Source organism: Salvelinus sp. IW2-2015, linkage group LG25 (genome assembly GCF_002910315.2).
Source record: "Salvelinus sp. IW2-2015 linkage group LG25, ASM291031v2, whole genome shotgun sequence".
NCBI classification, from domain to species: domain Eukaryota; kingdom Metazoa; phylum Chordata; class Actinopteri; order Salmoniformes; family Salmonidae; genus Salvelinus; species Salvelinus sp. IW2-2015.
In genome coordinates this window covers 15,948,659-15,969,129 of record NC_036865.1, presented here as the reverse complement: position 1 = coordinate 15,969,129, position 20,471 = coordinate 15,948,659, and the positions used below count along the sequence as shown (strand labels likewise).

Genomic DNA, 20,471 nt, shown 5'->3' with positions numbered 1-20,471 from the left:
CATCGATAATGAGATTTGATTTATGTTTTACTCACGGGACTTCCCAGGCCAGCAGGATCTCCCAATGTGATACCCCAGGGAGGAAGGCTTTGGGACCTCAGGCAGTACTGGTTACATCTATCCTCTCTCTGCTTAATTAATCCTATTGGACTTGGCAGACTAATTGATTTTCCTCTATGGAGACGAGCACTGTTACTACTTGTCCCAGTGCATATAATTCTACAATATAGATAACTCAAGGTTTAACTTATTGACGGTTTTACTTGGGGCGGMAGGTAGCCTAGTGGTTAGAGCGTTGGACTAGTAAACGGAAGGTTGCAAAAATCGAATCCCCGAGCGGACAAGGTAAAAATCTGTCTTTCTACCTCTGAGCAAGGCAGATAACCCACTGTTCCTAGGCCGTCACTGAAAATAAGAATTTGTTCTTAACTTACTTGCTTAGTTAAATAAAGGTAAAATTGACAGCAGAATAAAATAATAAGTAAGTGTACGTATTTAAAATGATATATCAGAAAAAACGGCAAGTTATTGTTTATGGTCATGAAGCACTGTGAATCATGAAGCATTGTCAGAAATCAATAGAGTATACTCACATAATGTTTGGAGGGATTCCGCCTCTTCTGCACATCCACAACTTTCACTTCAAGGACAGTTCGGAACTGCATCTTGAACAACTTTAAAAATGTGATCCAGTTGGTGGAAATTGAGTTACGTGGGGGGCATTTATGCTCCTTTATTGTCAAGGAAAGTTTCMGCAGGGCAATCTATCAAAGCGCAAATGTCCCTAAAAAGACAATGTAGGCCTAAAAGAAAAGTSTATGTTTGTCAAGTAAAGTTTGGCGTAACAATGCCCAACGTGCGTGCTGATCCGCTACATCCATCCAATGTAAGTTGTTGCCAGCTGCATGTTATTTTTGCGGAGCAGGAAATACTGTAAACAACACACCGAAGACAMGGAGGGCAGCGGTTCGGCGAGCGCATATTGCAGAGCACTGCTGCTCAGCCCTCCTTGAAAGAAAAGTAGGTTGGCCCTTGCGTTGGACAGTTACTGTCCTTTAATGAGGGGCGGGGTGACTCTAGCAATTGTCATTTGTAGGGCTGATGAATTACTATAGCCTAAAAAATACCGTGCTCCCAAACACATACTATTTATAAACAACTTGAATAGAATAAAATAGAATAGCGTATTTAAAATATTATAGTAGAATAGACGTATCTAAAGGGATCATATCTACCGTGACTATTTAGGCCTATCATGAAATAGGCCTATAGGCTACAGCAGGAATTTTAGGTCTGCTCTAAATAGGATTCCAACAATGAMGCATATGGCATAGGCTACAAAAACGACCATTTCATAAGTCTCACGGGGTTATTTAAGTAGTCCAATCGACACAATGAGTATAAAGCAATAAGCATTTTTACAGTGGAAATTATTACAAGTCCACTATAACACATTCAGCAAATTGCCATAGGAAAGAATTTTGTAGTAGAACAAAATGGCATTTTCAATAGTTAGTTTTATCTCAGTCTGTTAGCCTACTGTTTTCCCTGGCCGCATTCCATTGTTGAGCAAGAAGTTGAAACAAGTGGCTATACTGCACTCTATTGGTCATCTTTCATAATGCATTCTATCGTTTTTGCTCATGAACCCAGAATTTACGTAAATCTAAATTGTAACACGTGAGCGAAGCCTCGAGCCGACGCTAGATGGGTCCTACTGTACAGAATTCCGTGTTCTCCCACACTTACCCTGAAAACTCCCTCTGCCAATATTCACCAACTCTAACCAGTGAGCACCTCTGACAATTGTGTGGTTTGTTTGGCCTACTACACAATCCAAATACACTGAGACTGGAATATTTAGTAAAGTAAAACATATTCGTTCACAAAGTTTGAATTGTTTGTTTTCTAATACTTGTTTGTTGTCTTTTGTTTATGAGTTTCTCTCTCAGTGTCGAATTGCCAGGAACTCAAGAACGTCACCTGTTTTCACTGYGTGGACTCTACATGGTCCTTTTTTCTACACAGTCCTTTGAGAGGGATGGTATTGGTAGGCCTATTTTTTCAGATTATTAAAATGATTTGTCAATTGTTTAAATCTAATGCTCATTTAATTATTTAATTGGGGTTTAAAACTGTATATAAAACAAAAAGGATMATCTAAATAATGCATTATATGCTACAAGAATATGCCTATTCATGTTTAAATGATACATTTCCTGACCCTACCTGCTGTTGGAATCTTCCAGGTTCAAGACGGAGCTATAGGCCTATAACCAGCTCTATGGTACGGTTAACGGAAGGGCAGTGGTTGAGATCACAGTAGACCTATAGGCCACAGCTATATTTGTTACGTTCACCTTCTGCTGAGGTTCCCTATCTCGGCATAGTGTTCTGCAGTTTTTGCAGTTATTCCAGTAATCTCCAAATGTTCTATTTAGCTTTGCTTTTTGATGCTATGCTACTAACCTACTTACTTTTTTATTAAATATGTTTGTACAAAGTTCCTGTGAACCTTTGCGCCTTATTGCTCACTGTAATAAGGCACATGTATGTGTAAGACTAGGCCATTTCTTACACATACATGTGGACCTAACCTATTTCAGACTGACAAGGGGGAGTGGGGTTCAAAAATGGATTGGCTCATTGTTAATAGACTGGAATAAATCAAGCCTTTCAGAAATACATATTTCTCCAAAGCAGTGAGCTGGCTGCTTGAWCCTCGATGTGAGACAGAAATCGCAAATGACAAAAGAGTGCGTGACAAAAAAAAATCAGAAGRTGGCGCCAATAGCACGGACTTCAATTATAACTCGCATCACTTGAGTTTGGACAGGGAGGGTGGGGGTCAATGCAATAGATTTRTTTMTTTTTTACATCAGTTAATWAAAATWAAAATATGGAAATGTRAAATTTGATGATGAACTGGAATCGTATTTAGGCCTCGGCTAATTGCACAGGAATAAAACATATCAAGCCTGTTAAATTTCAAATTGAGTCAGGTAACTGAATTGAACAAATTGATATGAAGAAGAATGCATTTGAGTGGAATTTGTTTAATGTATCACTAATGGAGTTGGATGGAATTTATCAAATGCTTTGTTTGGCCATGCCAAGGCTGCCATTGCGGCTGCGCTTCACGGGTACGCGCTTTCCACAACATGCAGCAAGGAGGAGGTGGCAAGGCACTATCATCAATTCTGAAGTTGGTTCGGTATGAAGGAATATTCCCTATTAAAACCAACCGGAAGAAAATGAAATGTTTAGAAATGGCCACACCATAAATGACTACCGTCTCGTGGAGTTTCAAGTCTGAGAAACTTCATTTCATTCTCGTTTATTTTTCCGTTCCTTGTGACGACAGAGGACTTGTATTAGATTGCGTGGTTGGGCCGTAACTACGGGTTATAAGTATGTCTTAGAAGGGAGTTTTATGAAATCGCTACCGCTGAACTTCAAGACGATGCTGCCAGTCTGTTGAGATCCATTTATTAAGCCGGTTATTACATTGTCTAAGAATGATCGTGTGTGTATTGTGGCAGTAACGTTAACCATCCCAAGACCACCCTTGTGCATTTTGTTGAGAATGATCAAATGTAGCCAACGTGTTATGTGAACTGTTTCATTTACAATAATAATAATGCGCGATTGATGTTTCAGCTCATGAGTAAATGCTGGTATTGAATTGTAGCTTATTATTATTATTGGGTTTATTTCAAGAATCGTCTGTCTACTTGTCTAGCGGCTAAATGGACACAGTGGCGCGAGCTAGCTGCCATATTACAGCCTGATAGACACTTGGACGTTATTGGGAATTTTGGATTATTCTTTCTTTGTGGGAATTGCTGGAAAGGCCACTCAGACTAAACTCACAGAAGATGTCGTCGTTCTTCAATTTTCGTAAAATCTTCAAGTTGGGGTCTGATAAGAAGAAGAAACAGTATGAGCACGTACATAGAGACGAGAACCCGGAGGAAATCTGGGAGATTATTGGGGAACTGGGAGATGGGGCCTTTGGGAAAGTATACAAGGTAATACGAACGGATTTATTATCTTTCAATATAAAATCCATTAAGGTCAAGTCTGTAACTCATGATACCTTCATACCGGAAGTTTTACTGAGAGACATAACTCAACCCCTCCTATCATCAGCATGTCAAATATGCCTTTTTCTGTCTCAAGTTGAGTTCATGGCCCATCTCATTTTGTCATTTTTGTTCACCGTTGACATGTCAAATACTAGGCTACCTCAACATGAAATATTGCAAGACTSATATTGCCTGCCTCAAGGGAACATGTCTCACAACTGTTCTATGAATTAATATTKAATATGGTAGTAGTATCCTTACTGARTTATACATTACTGGTAAACAATGACATTTTCACTGCTCATCTGTGTCAAAAATTCAGTTTTCAAGGAGTGGCTCCCCTAGAAAGWCAACGGGGCCTCCATAATGTTATGGTTGGTGATAAGTGCAAATAAAAGGGTTCAAGTTCATACTTCCAGAACAGCAGTGCAGTGGGGTATGAAAGTCCTCATGGTTAGTTGGGAAGGGCAACTCTTAGGCTGCAAAACAAATCAGAATAGTTCACATAGATACACCAGTGATCCGAGAAGAGCTTATTGTTGACTGTGAAGATGAGAGCAATATGGATTGCTTGAGGGTGTGAATTGCAGGCAGTAAACCTCATAGGAAACAGGATACAGTTGAATAGTTCCCTAGATAAGTAGGCCTTATCAGTCAGAAAGGTCCCAGCAGTGTAGACACATCATCATTAGTGAACAGGTACTTTGTTGGTATAGCCCAGGGGGGAGCAGGATGTGCGTTAGTACCATGTACTGTAGCAGGTTCTCATGTCAGAAGGTCTGTATGTGGGTGGAAATGTGTGATCATGTACATTGGCTATCTACTGGTAACTGCAAAAATAATGGAAACATTTGAGTAAATTAGGGATACAAMRTATATTGAAAACAGGTGGTGCCTGAGACAGCGTTTTCCATCACCATCAACAAAACACCAAATTATGGAATTTATCGTAAAAGAATGGTGTCACATCCCTCCAATAGAGTTCCAGACACTTGTAGAATCTATGCCAAGGTGCATTGAATTTGTTCTCGCTCTTGGTGGCCMAATGCCCWATTAAGACACTTTATGTTGATGTTTMMTTTATTTTGCCAATTACCTGTWGATTAYCMGTTGTATTAGTCTATTCTTGGCTCTGCGGCTAGTAAGCTAAACCATTCAATAGTCGTCATGCTTAGTTAGGCCTGAACATTACTCTGTCAGGGTTGGGACCAGCACACTGAGAGATAGAACTGTTGATGATTTACCCCCTGCTGTACTTTCTTCGTTGTCGTGTTTGGGACGGGTGTCATCTTTGACCTAGTCAGCAAGATGGAGCAGAGGGAATAGCACTTTTTGTTGCTGACCTGWTCGTACATAGTATCTGCTAGCGGAACTTTGATGACCAAGAGAAAAAAATAGATTWTATTTTTTCCTCATGTTTATTAATGTCTAATGTAAACAAATTGTTRTCGCATGCGCATGTTCAGGTATTCTATAGGTCAGAAGTCTCTTATTCAGTCCTTGGAGCCTTCAGTGTCTGCWGATTCTCTCCTTTTCCTGGAACTTAACTGATCAAATAATGTCAGTGATTAGCCAGTGAGTCAATTTTCCCCGGTTACCCATGTCTTGATTAGCTGATTAGCAGGCAATGATGAAAGCCAGGACTGGAGACACTGCAGCCCTCAAACAGAGTTGGGGAAAACACTTACCTGTTGTCGTTTTTTTGTAATCATTTTTCTTGTCATCTTCAGTCATGCATTCTAATGTCTCTGTCAACATAAGAACATCTTTGGTGTGTCTAAACTGGATATCTTTTTTTTCATGTCAACTGTTTCAGTGAGCTCAGCTCTAATATTATCAGTCACAGCTTGTACTTATAATTCCTATCCACTCCCAGTCATGGAATGTAGTRAGTTGAGTTTGCCCTAATGGTTAACAATATTTGGTATTTTATTAGGATTCCCATTAGCTGTTGCAAAAGCAGCAGCTACTCTTCCTGGGGTCCACACAAAACATGAAACATGACATAATACAGAACATCAATAGACAAGAACAGCTCAAGGACAGAACTACATATCTTTTTTTTTAAAGGCACACATAGCCTACATATCAATGCATACACACAAACTATCTAGGTCAAATAGGGGAGAAGCGTTGTGCCATGAGGTGTTGCTTTATCTGTTTTTTGAGCCCAGGTTTGCTGTTTATTTGAGCAATATGAGATGGAAGTTCCATGCAATAAGGGCTCTATATAATACTGTACGCTTTCTTGAATTTGTTCTGGATTTGGGGACTGTGAAAAGACCCCTGGTGGCATGTCTGGTGGGGTAGCTGTGTGCATAGCCAATCACTTGACCAAATCTGTTACCATGTAATAACAATATCATACCCTGTACACTATTATCTTAGTCATCCCTTGTCCTACAACCATTGTTCCACACTGCTGTACCTTAAAGGAGAATTTTGCTCTTTCACAAACAAATCTCTATTTTTGATGTAAGTGCATGATATAAAAGGTTCCACACTCCTTTTTTGCGATTTCACTTGTTTTTGAGAAACTTACCCCAACCAGCGATKTACTTCCTCATCCTCATTGTGTACTACAGGGGCTCTGAAAAAACATGGAACAAATGCTGCAAAAAATGCCCAAATACGTCTTTTTAGAAACGCAAAAGCTCTTAGTATAGTGGTGCATGTCTTTAGATGTTGTACACATGAAATTGTCAKTCCATACTTTATCCGCAACGTTATATTCCATTTACTTGCGAATCAAGCTGTACTTGGGTGTTTTTGGACCATTTTTTCAGAGCCCCTGTACTGTACAATGAGGATGAGGAAGTGAWTCACTGGTTTTGGTAAGTTTCTCAAAAACWTRWRAAATCGACAAAAAAGTATCTGGACCTTTGTATATTACATGCCATGCCAATATGTGTATGTGACCAATAACATTTTATTTGATATACATCAAATAGAGATTTGGTATAAAAACATAAAAATTGTCCTTTTAATATAGTCCATGTGTTATTTCACAGCCCTGTAGTGGGTGTGTCATGCTGAGGTGTGGTGGTGTTGGATGTGGCAGCAGTGGGTGAATCAGCTGGCTGGGTCTGGGAGGAAGGGGATTCTTGGCATTCAGCCTGAGTCACAGCTCTGAGCTCACCCCATGACGGGCCGTGGAGCACAGCCGCTGAAGTGGGTGTGAGGACAAGCCAAAGCTCCCGGTCACAACGGCTAACAAAAACAACTGATAGCCCTCTATTCACATACTGTAGCTAGGTTACTTTCCCMTTCATCATTTGAGAGTGCAATACCTTCTCTTCTGCTTGCTTGGGGCTGTGCCCATGCTTCTTTAATGTAAATCCCTGGACCTGTTTTGATTTGGTGTTCTTGCCAGTTTCCTTGTTATGCTTTGCTAAAGGTCAAACTGTTTCTTGGATATGAACCATCAGAGTTCTTGATGGAATGTGAAGGCTGATGCCCAGTAGAACTGAGGTCATAGAGCCCTCTAAAATAGGAAGGCAAATATACACAGTGTCACAGGTATGACCTCGTGTTGAATGTGTGACTGCTAGGGCAGGCGTTGCCTGGTACAGACAAAAGGGAGTGACTATGTGTAAATATAAAGTCTGATGCAGTTCGCTACACTGACACTCCCTCTTTCCCTCCTTAACTTTCCTTAACTCCACTAGGTTGGGTCTGTATCCATAAACATTCCGGCCAAAGCTTAGCTCAAAATAGCAGCCCCGTCTGCATGAGCAAGAGGAAGTGGAGAATGGAACAACGTGTCATTCTCCCCTTTAAATGTCTTCATTTTCAACTAGGTCAAGCATTTGCAAGTAGCCAAAGGAACATGCATGTATCTATACGCTTCTGACCTTTACACATGATTGCTTGTTTATGCTTCCTAAAGCCATAAGCTAATACCTTGTTCTATATATCTAATCAAACTTCCTCTTTTGTCATACCTTGAGCTGGATCCTAAATCCCTTCTTTTTATTGTAATTTCCTACTGTCAACATTTGTGTCTGTTATATGGCTACTGGTCACAGTTACTTAACTGTCACGACAATTTTGTTGTTTTAAAAGCGGAAACATGCTTATATTGCTATTAAACAGTATATAAAATATGTTTTGGTAAATGTTTCTACAGTAGTTATCACCAAGGATAGATGGCATAGCTTGGGCATGTGGTATCCGTTGTTCACGAAATGAAACCCATAGGRACAGTTAACCTTGATAGACTAGTAAATACAGTTCAGCTAACAGATGATCAGTTTTCTCCAGAGACTCCACACTGTAATTGTCCTGACTTCAGATGCGAATTTCGCCTCTCAAGCCGATTTTCCTGCAAATATGAAGCCTCTTGTGTTTTTGTGTCTGTATGATGAAATACATTTACAGAAAGATGTGACCTTTTTAGAAAATTGCCTTCAGCTGCTCTACCATAAACCACTCCAATGCTAAATGCTCCAACTCCAAAWTGGCAGTGGCCTTTTCATGTTATCGTTGCCGTTCATAAATGTCTTTACATTAACCACTATCCATTAGTACGGCTAATAATCTGTTGCTCTTTTTCTGCGGTATGAGTTTGATCGAATGGTGCTTGTTATCAGGGGAATATAGTCACTCATTTCCTTTGTCGGTGTCTTTGTTTCAGGCCCAGAACAAGCAGACTGGGACCCTGGCTGCTGCCAAGGTGATCGATACCAAGACAGAGGAGGAGTTGGAGGATTACATGGTGGAGATAGACATTCTGGCCTCCTGTGATCACCGTTACATAGTCAAACTGCTGGATGCCTTCTATTATGAAAGCAAACTGTGGGTAAGTGGGCTCCCTCTGGAGGGATTGGGTTTCTCCGATGTGGAGAACAGGGCCACTGACAGTGTTCACAGTTCACACCACTCACACACTTGTGTGTATACTCATGATCCTGCTAAAGTGCGGGAGTTCACCGTCTAACACTTGAGAAACCTCAATCTATATGCACCTCACACAAGTCAAACATGATGATATTCCTCATTTATACACAAACCAGTGCTTTATAGATTAACCTTACGATTTAAATAAAGTCACCTCACATTCTCTTATCAATGTCGCCCCTTATTCTCTCTCAAGCCCCAGACTTCACATAGTGCTGAGCGACCATTTTGTTTTTATACATTTTTTCGATTATTTTTGGTTCAATTACTTGAATCGCGTTTAGTTTGTATTTCTGTGTGAGCCTATTGTGCCGTTTCTCTAGAGAGAAATCAGATAATTTGCAAGAGAAGTCAAGAACTATGGGACACTGGGTTGAAGGGAGTTGTAGTTTTCACTAAGGAAATATTTAACCTAGTTCAGAGCAGAAACGTGGTAATTAACTGCAATGACCATAATCCACTGCGCTGATTCTTTCGGATACACTTTTACGCCTGCTACGTAAGGTTAGATACACACAGAAYGCATGAGAGAGGAATGTACACAACGGCGAGAGGGATAGAGACAGTTTGTGAAAGTACCTTTTCTAGTTGAAGAACTAGTAAAATGATTTTGTCAGACAGCTCTGCAGCATACTTAGGCAGGCTAGTGTAGCTAAATAGAATGACTAAAGACAGTACAGTATGGGGAGCACAGAGATAACGTTAGGTGGTCTGACTTGCTGGCTGCTACTGCCTGAGCAGAGATTAAATGATGACTAAGTACTCAAATAAAGTACTCAAGTAATATACTCAACATAAATATCTTATTATTTCATAGTAATTTCTGTGTTGATGTCTACTCAATGTGGACCTGACCTGAAATAATCATTGTCTTTATTTCATAATGCGTTTACATTTTTAAAAAATAATCAAAACTGAATCAAAAACCGTGATTATTTTTTCATAAATGAACCAACCTCAAAAGCACTAATCACCATCAACTGCTGTGTGAACGCTGTCAGAGGATCCTGTCACACTGTTGGTGTGTTTGGAGAGAACAACAGCGCAATTATGTTCAGGTGGTATCATGTGATCCCCCGCTGTGGGGCTGCAGCCATGGGAAGATAATGGACTGCTACTCTGGGCTTGAGAAAGTGCTAATGAATAATTTAGAGACATCAAACCATGTAGTGTGTGCCACTGGTTGAGTCCTGAGAGAGATTAACGTGTAACTTATGCCTTTAAAACATGTCAGGYGTTTAGTTAATGTGTGTGAACATTCCATTCAGCCAAAAAAAGGACTCATTCATACCAAACCCCATGCAACAGTAGGTGAATGTTGTGAAATATACATAAGGCACTGCCAGTAAAATGGTAGCTAGCGGCTGATGTCTTATGACACTGTTAAGGCATAGTAATCAATAATGGAGATTTTTGCTGCTTTAAGGATAATTGTATCATATTTAATTCATGATAACATTAGTAAACCGTTTCAAAATGGTTCATTATTGTAAAACGTTTAGCCCTCCATTGATGTGTATCATTACATAATGGATCACCAGTCTTTCCATCCTCTTTGTTTAACTCACTGAATGGGCGTTGCCCAGTGAGGGTTTTGATTGATTTGTGTTGCATCCGATACCTCAAGCTGCTGTTTGACACGTCCTGGCTATGCTCCCATAGATCAGGTGATAGTGTAGTTCACAATAGCTTTTATCACAGAGGCTGGTCAGTTTTCACATCTCCAAAAGTGCATTAGTTCATGACATCATCTGATAAACCAGACAGAACTTTACCAGTGGCTCAGTGCGCTTATCAGACCTGTGCAAGTCAAGAATTGCATTAGATCAGCTCGATACGATGTCTTTGAATAATCGCAATGCACACGATAGTGATGTTTAGCCATGTTGGGGATGTTCATTTCAACAGAGAAATAAGGGTTGCGTTCAGTAGGACTCAGTTGTGTGTTCAGCAGGAGCAAACAGACAAAAACTCTTTTAAACGTAAAATGAAAATTAGTGTTCTTATTGGACAAGTTCCTGTAGTACCTCCTCAAAGCATTTTTTCMCATGGTGTGCCAACTGAACACAACACAGGATTGAAGTTCTATTCCTTCAATTTGATAAGCCCCACCCCCTTGGTTACTGTTGCAACCTTGGACAACATTTTCCCGGGAAGCCCAATTCYCCATTCAACCACTGGCGAAATCCCCTCACAATGATCTCAAACTGTTAGCTAGTCACTGAAGGGCTCTGAATTTACTGTCAGCACGCAGTCAAAGCTATAACCACTTTTGGAGCTAACTAGTGCTCTCAAATCGAATCCTGATGTCGAYAGCAGATGGGAGAGTAGACCTGTCATTCCCCTGTCTGGCCTTCATCTGCTGTGTGTGTGGACCATTGTATCTGAGGCAAGGGSTGCTACAATGACTCTTCCTCTTAGGAACAACACTGGAGCAGAGCTCAATAGAGTAGGCATTTGTTTTTCTCGCATCTTCCTGTAATACWAATAGTGTGGTCAGATTTGAATTGCTTGCAGTGAAGTTTCTGTCTGAGGACGCCACACTTTTTTTKWWAAAGAGCTGATGTAAAAACTTGATGTAGTTTCTGCTGCAGATGTTTTGCCAGATTAACATCTGTCAAACATGTATGCCAAACTGGATCTCTTACAAAAAAATGAGGAGGTCCCCTTCATGAAGTCTCTTCAGTTTTATGATGAAACACTCTTGATAAGAGTTATTGCACTGGTTAGCATTGCACCACAAACTTTTCCTGAGAATTTGAAGAGCTTTCACAAGGTTGTTAAGAGAATATCTGCTGTGAAGGATATCTGTAATTGAGTTGTCCCTTTTTTACATGTGAATTAAGCTCACAATTTACATAATATAATTTGTGAATATATCCACTGTGAAACACACTCATCTTATTAAATTAAATGACACGTTTGTGCATGCAACAGAGTAGCTTGAATCAAAGTGTCTCGCAAACGCCCTTTGCGAAGCGCTGTTTTCATCCAGCTCCAAAGAATTTGACCTCAAGTCTCCCTCCATTAAAACGTTGATGTCTCCAGCRTTGAGTGTTACCCTGAAACGCACATTACATTGGGGGGACACATTGGTACAGTGTATAGTAACTGTGTATGTAATTTCTCTCTCCTCAGATTCTGATTGAGTTCTGTGCTGGAGGTGCTGTCGATGCAGTCATGTTGGGTGAGTATGGATTTTCAAAAAGATATACAAAGTGAAAAAAGGAATACATGGAAAATGTCACTCTGTCCTCAAAGAAAGTCAGATCATCACAAATGTTTTTTTCTATTTCAATACATTTCAGCCAGTGTAGAATATGTTCCCTCCACTCAGTTGGGAGTGGTGAAAGTGTATAATTATCATAGTTCCCATTTCTAGGAGTGGTTAGTCCAGTTTTAATGCCTCAGTACTTTCCTTTGTGTTATTTGGAATTTTTAAGGAACCTCCCACCATTGGTTTAGAGTTGTATTGGGACTTGCTGATTTTATATTTTAGTCATTTAGCAGACGCTAAGTMCAGAGCGACTTACAATCAGCTTTAAGTGCCTTGCTCAAGGGCACATTGACAGATTTTTGACCTAGTCGGCTCAAGGATTCAAACCAGCGGCCTTTTGGTTACTGGCCCAATGCTCTTAATCACGAGGCTACAAAAGTAAGCCTGCAGATGTGACTGGGTGTCAGTCTTTACACTGATATGTAAGATATTAAATTAATCTGAGGCTTTGAGTTGTCCTCCATTATGTAACAGCACCATGTCATTCTATTGTACCACAGTTTATAGCGAGTAGATCACAATTCACACAGGCTGATAATGATAGCACAAATAGCCTGTTTTGTGTAATGAGTTGACATAGGCTGCTACCATTCTTCACTCTAAGYATGTAAGTCACAGGAGGTTGGTGGCACCTTAATTGGGGAGAACGGTCTCGTTCTAATGACTGGAGCTGAATAAGTGGATCAAATACATCAAACACATGGTTTCAGTTTGTAGGTGTGTTTCCTGACCGATTCCGTGTTTGGTTGATGATGTTTATCCCCCGTGAGACATGGTAGACATGAAAGCCTATTTCACTTCTTCAAAATCCCAACAAKGAATCTAAGATAAAACAAGACATCTGTAATWAATTTTTATGTTTTTGCTGAGAATGTTTGAGTTGCGCAATTTGACATCTTAAGGTGTTTGTTGCAGGATTTCGCAAGTAAAAAATGTGCGACATGTAGATAATGCCGGGCTGCTGGGCAGGTATGTCTCATCGTCTATGCTATTGGATAGAGCGCAATCACCGCGGCTCTTCACCCCATGTTAGTGGGCAAATGGACATCATCAAATCATTTACCCGTTGTGACGCACGGATGGTCCAAACTCCGTTTTAGATTAGACTGACTTTATCACCTAAATTATCCTATTTACACKTTGTAGTCAATTTTGACACTGGAATAACTGTTTCTGACTCATATCGATGCCACAGGCTGTTTTTCAAAGGGATTCGTTGCTTTTTAAAAACAGTCACTCTTTAAACAGAGAGGAGATGTCATGGTTGAACCTCTTCTGTTGGATCAGGAGTGGTCCAGGGGTGTGACTCACTCTACCATGCTGTTGGTCCAGTCATGACTGCTGGCTGTGGGAAGAAGGGCATGGAACAGTGTTCTTTTGCAGTTGCTAAGGGTTACAGCCACATGTCTCCAAATTGTTATGTTTAGAGTGTGTTCACCATGTACTATGAAGGATACAGTACATAAAGCATTGGTAAAACCTTCATGAAATGTMAACATACGACACAAAGTTCCAGTGGATAGAGATTTGTGGTACACTAAATTCATGTGGATGCTTCCGTCTTTGCCTCTGCAGAGCTTGAGAGGCCTCTGACAGAGCCCCAGATCCGGGTGGTGTGTAGGCAGACGTTGGAGGCCCTGGCCTACCTTCATGAGATCAAGGTCATCCACAGAGACCTGAAGGCTGGGAACATCCTTTTCTCACAGGAGGGAGACATCAAATTGGGTAAGGCCTTGCCTCGCTGGACTTCTATTGGCTCTTTGTCTAAGAATATCTCCTACTGTATTTCATGAGTAGTAGGCTGTCCTCTGTTGACTTGAGAATAGGTTTAACTGGTATCCTGAAAAGATATTGTTCAAATGTGACACTCCTAACAGGCTTTAGGCTTACGAAAGTGTAGTATTACTACCCMTTTGAGTGCCTTTGCATCCAGCCCAGGAGAGAATGTAGTGGACTGGACACTGGCCTGATATGTATTGTTAAAAATACAGGTTTCATGAATATAGTAACCTAATGCACCACTTGTAATGTGGGCGATTCATCATCATTATTGGCAACATGCAGGCTGCAAATGTATGCAAATGAAGCCTTGGATATGTAAATGATTGCAGTTGAGTTAAGTGATAGCATCCATAGCTACAGTTTCCATGATGATTCATATGATGTAGGCATACAGAGGGTCGTGATGGGGCTAGGCGTAGCCTTAATTAGCAGGCAGTCGCTAGCTACACAACGCTTAATTTTACCTCTCAGATGTACCCGAAGACTGCGTTGAGACGCACAGTAACATTCTGAAATAATCACAAGGTAGTGTAGCAATGACAGTAGACGTAATACTTTATTATTCATATAATGTGGATGTATATTAACCTATATTAACCTTTTCTTATAAAAACAATGAAATGCATTAAGTCTCTGTCATTCTCCATCTCCACCCAACTGCCCAACTACTAAATTCTGAATCAATGTCTGTTTTCAGCTGACTTTGGCGTGTCTGCTAAGAATACCATGACGCTGCAGAGAAGAGATTCTTTCATTGGCACTCCATATTGGTGAGTCATGCTGTTCTGATTCTTTACGTATCCATTTTTAGAGCTTCTGATTTTAACTGAACAAAACTTGTATGATGGGTGTTTCATTGCCACGGGGCAACCATTTGTTTTGCAGCGATGATGTCAAGCTAATTATCAGTATATTACTGTAGGGGTGAATGAAAAAGCTCTTTCAGAATGTCCAAAGCACTGACTCATGTTCCAAATAGTACATTATTTGAAACTAACACCAGAACACACACCCAGTGTACACAAATGCACACCAGCTTTCACCTACACACACACACACACACAAATAATGGTACATGTGGGCACTCACTCACAACACACACACACACACACACACACAGAGGGTTTCCGTTAGGAAAATGTGGTGCCGGACATTTGACCATCAGCATTTTAATTTACTGGACATTTGATTCATTTACCGGACATGTATGCATTGGGTGCGTAACCTGATTAGGGTGTCCACCCACGGTGCTCAGGATGACAGAAATCACATTTAGATTATGGTCATTTATATTAACAGAACATGCAAGTCGAGAATGCAACGATATGCGGTCTTTACATCATTCTGATGCGCACTTTGAAGGTGTTAGAATAACTGTCCACATTTACATTAGCCAACAAGATGAGTAACAAACAGCAAAATCACTAGCCTATGTCAATCTACTATCCCCCATTGTAGGAAAGTTTACCGAATCTATTGGTCAGGTTGTCGAGAAAGAAATGGCCTRTTCCAAACAGACCCTGGGACAGTCGTGTGACAACAACCAGTAGACCTAAGCTACATAAAAAAAATGTAACATAACGTTCAAAAGCAATGAGTCTGATGCCACAGATCAGAACATTCAGCTTAAAATGGTGATTAACTATTATTTCTTCACATTATAAGCTTAGCAATGTGCACAAGTCAGTAGGCTACGGGTGAATGTTCATTCCATAATGCAGTTATTGGGAAAGTGCACTGCACATGCRAGCGGCGTCATGTGACAGAGATGGAAAATATCCATTCAAAATTTAGAGAGRGGAGATCTAATAAGCAACAACTAGCATGGGTTGTTAATACTGTATGAGTAGGATTTTGCGTTTGGCTACTGGATAATGAAAGAAAGTTTATATAAAAKAATTGCCTCCACGGATATGGTCTGATTTTGGCTAGGTTACTTTGAATCAAGGTAAGACATGCCTCATAATGTGTAGTAAAACATTCAGGTTTCAAACAATTAAGTATATGTTTTTAAAATGCATACTGCCTCCAGCTCATTGCAAAGTGGGGTGTGACACGCTGATGGAGCCTGCCTTCCGTTGCCTATGCATTTGCTGTTTGAGCTGCTGTAGTAGCAGCAGCTCTCGCATGGTCTTACAGATTTTCCACTCAAAGGCTCTGTATCTGTATGCAGTACGCRTAGTAAATAAGATGCATAACGAATATACTGTACACGAGCTAATTTTGCTAAATTATGCAAATTAACCTATAGACCAATAAGCATGACCGGTCAAATGTACAGCCTTATTTTAAAATATATATATTTTTTATCCTCAAGAATCTACACAAAAATGTAATGACAAATCGAAAACTGTTTTTTAAACTTTTTTGCTCATTTATATATTATTATTATTATTATTAAAAAAAAAAATGTTTACCTTATTTACATAACTATTCAGACCCTTTGCTATGAGACTCGAAATTGAGCTCAGGTGCATCCTGTTTCCATTGATCATCCTTGAGATGTTTCTACAACTTGATTGGAGTTCACCTGTGGTAAATTCAATTGATTGGACATGATTTGGAAAGGCACACACCTGTGTGCCACAGTTAAGGTCCCACAGTTGACAGTGCATGTCAGAGCAAAAACCAAGCCATGAAGTCGAAGGAATTGTCCGTTGAGCTCCGAGACAGTATTGTGTAGAGGCACAGATCTGGGGAAGGGTATCAAAACATTTCTGCAGCATTGAAGGTCCCTAAGAAGACAGTGGCCTCCATCATTCTTAAATCGAAGAAGTTTGGAATCACCAAGACTCTTTCTAGAGCTGGCCGCCCGGCCAAACTGAGCAATCGGGGGAGAAAGTCCTTGGTCAGGAAGGTGACCAAGAACCCGATGGTCACTCTGACATAGCTCTAGAGTTCCTCTATCCTTCCAGAAGGACAACCATCTCTGCAGACCTCCACCAATCAGGCCTTTATGGTAGAGTGGCCAGATGGAAGCCACTCCTTGGGTAAAAGGCACATGACAGCCCACTTGGAGTTTGCCAAAAGGCACATAAAGGACTCTGACTCTGAGAAACAAATCAAATCAAATTGTATTATTCACATGCGCCGWATACAACAGGTGTAGACCTTACAGTGAAATGCTTACTAACGARCCCCTAACCAGCAATGCAGTTTTAAAAAATACTGGTAAGAATAAGAAAWATAAGTAACAAGTAATTAAAATACAGGGCAACAAGATTCTCTGTTCAGATGATAGATTAACTATTTGGCCTGAATGCCAAGCATCACTTCTGGAGGAAACCTGGCACAATTCCTACGGTGAAGCATAGGGGTGGCAGCATCATGCTGTGGGGATGWTTTTCASCGCGGCAGGGACTGGGAGACTAGTCAGGATCGAGKCAAAGATGAACGGAGCAAAGTACAGAGAGATCCTTGATGAAAACCTGCTCCAGAGCGCTCATGACCTCTGACTGGGGCAAAGGTTCACCTTCCAACAGGACAGTGACCCTAAGCACACAGCCAAGACAATGCAGAAGTGGCTTCGGAACAAGTCTCTGAATGTCCTTGAGTGGCCCARCCAGAGCCCGGACTTGAACCCRATCGAACATCTCTGGAGAGACCTGAAAATAGCTGTGCAATGACATTCCCCATCCAACCTGACAGAGCTTGAGAGGATCTGCARAGAAAATTGGGAGAAACTCCCCAAATACAGGTGTGCCAAGCTTGTAGCGTCATACCCAAGAAGAATCGAGGCTGTAATCGCTGCCAAAGGTGCTTCACAAGACTGAAAAGAGTCTGAATAGTTATGTAAATGTGATATTCCTTCTTTTTTTTTCTTCTTCTTTTTTTTGCAAACATTTCTAAAATTCAGTTTTTCCTTTGTCATTATGGGGTATTTATTGTATGTAATTGATCAGGAGGGCCTAACAAAATGTGTAAAAGTTAAGGGGTCTGAATACTTTCCAAAGGCACTGTATTTACATCGACTGGTATTTCCATCAATGAATAGGCTAAAAAAGTATGATTTCGCAACTGGGAATTAGTTTCTTCTTTTCCCGGACAACTGGCCGGAGCCAGTAAGAAGAAAAAAAACTCATCCTCTTTAAAAAAAAAAAATACTGTCCAAAAGCCGCCTATTACCGGCTAACTTAAACCCTGACACACACGTACACATACTAAAACAACCTCTCTTTCCTCTGGTTCTCCAGGATGGCTCCAGAGGTGGTGATGTGTGAGACGTCTAAGGACCGTCCGTACGACTACAAGGCTGACATCTGGTCCCTGGGGGTCACCCTGATTGAGCTGGCACAGATAGAACCTCCTAACCACGAGATGAACCCCATGAGAGTCCTGCTGAGAATAGCCAAGGCCGATCCGCCCACACTCATGCAGCCTTCACGCTGGTGAGAGTGTAGAAYAATTTTATAGAGTGGGAGCGGTGATGGAATGAGTCAGGACTAGTGTCGTAAAAACAGACCGTAGACCAGGTGATGAAAGATAGTGAATTGTATGGGGCGGCAGGTAGCATAGTGGTTAGAGCGTTGGACTWGGAACCGAAAGGTTGCAAGATCGAATCCCCGAGCTGACAAGGTAAAAAAATCTGTTGTTCTGCCCCTRAACAAGGCAGTTAACCCACTGTTCCTAGGCYGTCATTGAAAATAAGAATTTGTTCTTCACTGACTTGCCTAGTAAAATAAAAAGTAGTCTTAAATATGTTTCCCCCTCTGTTTGGCAGGTCACCAGAGTTCAATGACTTTCTGAGGAAGGCACTGGATAAGAATGTGGACCGTAGGTGGTGCACAGCCCAGCTCTTGCAGGTGAACGACTCGGCATGTCCGATAACCTGCATATGAAAAAAATTGTTTCCAAGCCTTCTTTCCCTCTACATGCGAAGAACAAACATCTGGAATACCCCACCCTAACACCTAATTTAAATTATGTGTTGATGTCACACGTATGCTCCTGTATTGACTACATATTGTGGGATAATTTACTACCTTGTATTGATTGTATAGTTTTTCCCCACCACTCCATACAGCATCCCTTTGTTAGCAGTGTAGTTGACAACAAACCGCTGAGAGAACTGATTGCTGAGGCCAATGCTGATGTCTTAGAGGAGATAGAAGAAGGCAAAGAGGAAGATGAAGAAGAAGAGACGGATGCAACTCTGGTATGTAGTATAGCGCCAAGTTTTCATCATCTGTTATGGAATAGTGTCATACAAAGTCATAAAAGGTCAAAAAGTCTCACAGCGTTGATTGACCATGTGTTGTTTCTGTGAAGGTGGTGCCCGGACATAAGCGAGCGCCATCAGACACCAGCATGGCCAGCTCTGAGGATGAGAAGCTCTCCGAGACCACCTCTACACTGGACTCAGTCACAGAGAAGACAGAGCCTGAGACTGCAGAGGACAAGGCCAGTGATAAGCTGTCTGACGAGGGCCTTGGGACCAGCGTGGGCGACAGGGCAGAGGGTGAGAAACTGAACGAGGTGTCTGATGCCAGTAATGAGGACTTAGTCAATGGACAGGTGAAGCCCATGGAGCCCAAACCAGAGGAAAGCCCTGCTGGAAAGCCTGAAGACATTCCTGACCGTCAGATCACCATTGTGCCAGAAGCACCATCAGACACGCAGGAGAGTGTGATTGTGAGTGAGGAGACAGGGGAAGAGGAGAAAGTAGAGGATGGACCTCCACAAGTATTCATGAAGGAAAGAGTAGAAGTAGAGGAGAAGAAGACAGAGGAGGAGGTGGAGAAGGAACCAATCAAAGAGGAGCCAGAGGTGATTCTCCAGCCTCCCACCAAATTCACAGATCCAGGGGACCAGCCTAGGAGTGCTTTAGAGGAGCCTGGCGCCGTATCGACAGAGGTCAATGCTAAACCAGAGGAGACTGAGAAGGAGACGCTCATTGAGGAGATGACAGAGGAGGTTAAACCAGAGGCTGATGGGGTCACAGACATAAACACAGACACCGACTTGAATGAAGACACAGACGCAGACAACACAGAATCGGACATCAACACAGACGCAGAGGTAGACACAGCTGAGGGCTCCACAGAGGTCTCTGCAGACACAGAAGCCCAAAGAGACAATAATGTAATACCGGTGGTGATTCTTGAGGAGGGGACAACAGACGAGAGGGAGGAGAAGCCACCAGCTGAGGAAGCTCCATCCCAGGATGCTGTTTCGGAGTCAAAGACCGACCAGGAAAGCACTCCTGTTAAGTTGAAGCCGGATGTGGAAAAGGATTCTGACTCTGGGAGCAGCTCTGCAGCCGATAGCAACAGCATGGACCTCAACCTGTCCATCTCCAGTTTCCTGTCCAAAAAGGCTGAGGCGGGATCTGTGTCCTTACAGGTAACAAGGACCAATGATGACAAATGTGTCCCATATACAGGATGTACACAGTGTCATTCAAGTGAACATCCTATTTAAGGGGC

General features: G+C 41.4%; 2 protein-coding genes across 6 annotated transcripts in view; one reads left to right on the top strand and one right to left on the bottom strand.

Moving 5' to 3' along the window:
• LOC111951774 (SH3 and PX domain-containing protein 2A) overlaps positions 1–1,015 on the bottom strand; it is a 119,508-nt gene extending 118,493 nt beyond the window's left edge. For all 3 annotated transcript variants that reach the window (XM_023969977.2, XM_023969978.2, XM_023969979.2), the window contains exon 1: positions 594–1,015. In XM_023969977.2, the coding sequence (XP_023825745.1) occupies positions 594–665 (72 nt within the window). In that variant the 5' untranslated portion in view covers positions 666–1,015. The remainder of the gene's footprint in view (positions 1–593) is intronic.
• Positions 1,016–3,155: 2,140 nt separating this feature from the next.
• The window catches only part of slka (STE20-like kinase a), a 34,046-nt gene continuing 16,730 nt past the window's right edge, over positions 3,156–20,471 (top strand). For all 3 annotated transcript variants that reach the window (XM_023970181.2, XM_023970180.2, XM_023970179.2), the window contains exons 1-9: positions 3,156–4,031; positions 8,725–8,889; positions 12,126–12,174; positions 13,840–13,989; positions 14,744–14,816; positions 18,240–18,434; positions 18,767–18,848; positions 19,070–19,201; positions 19,315–20,388. In XM_023970181.2, coding sequence (XP_023825949.1) covers positions 3,879–4,031; positions 8,725–8,889; positions 12,126–12,174; positions 13,840–13,989; positions 14,744–14,816; positions 18,240–18,434; positions 18,767–18,848; positions 19,070–19,201; positions 19,315–20,388 — 2,073 coding nt within the window. In that variant the 5' untranslated portion in view covers positions 3,156–3,878. The remainder of the gene's footprint in view (positions 4,032–8,724; positions 8,890–12,125; positions 12,175–13,839; positions 13,990–14,743; positions 14,817–18,239; positions 18,435–18,766; positions 18,849–19,069; positions 19,202–19,314; positions 20,389–20,471) is intronic.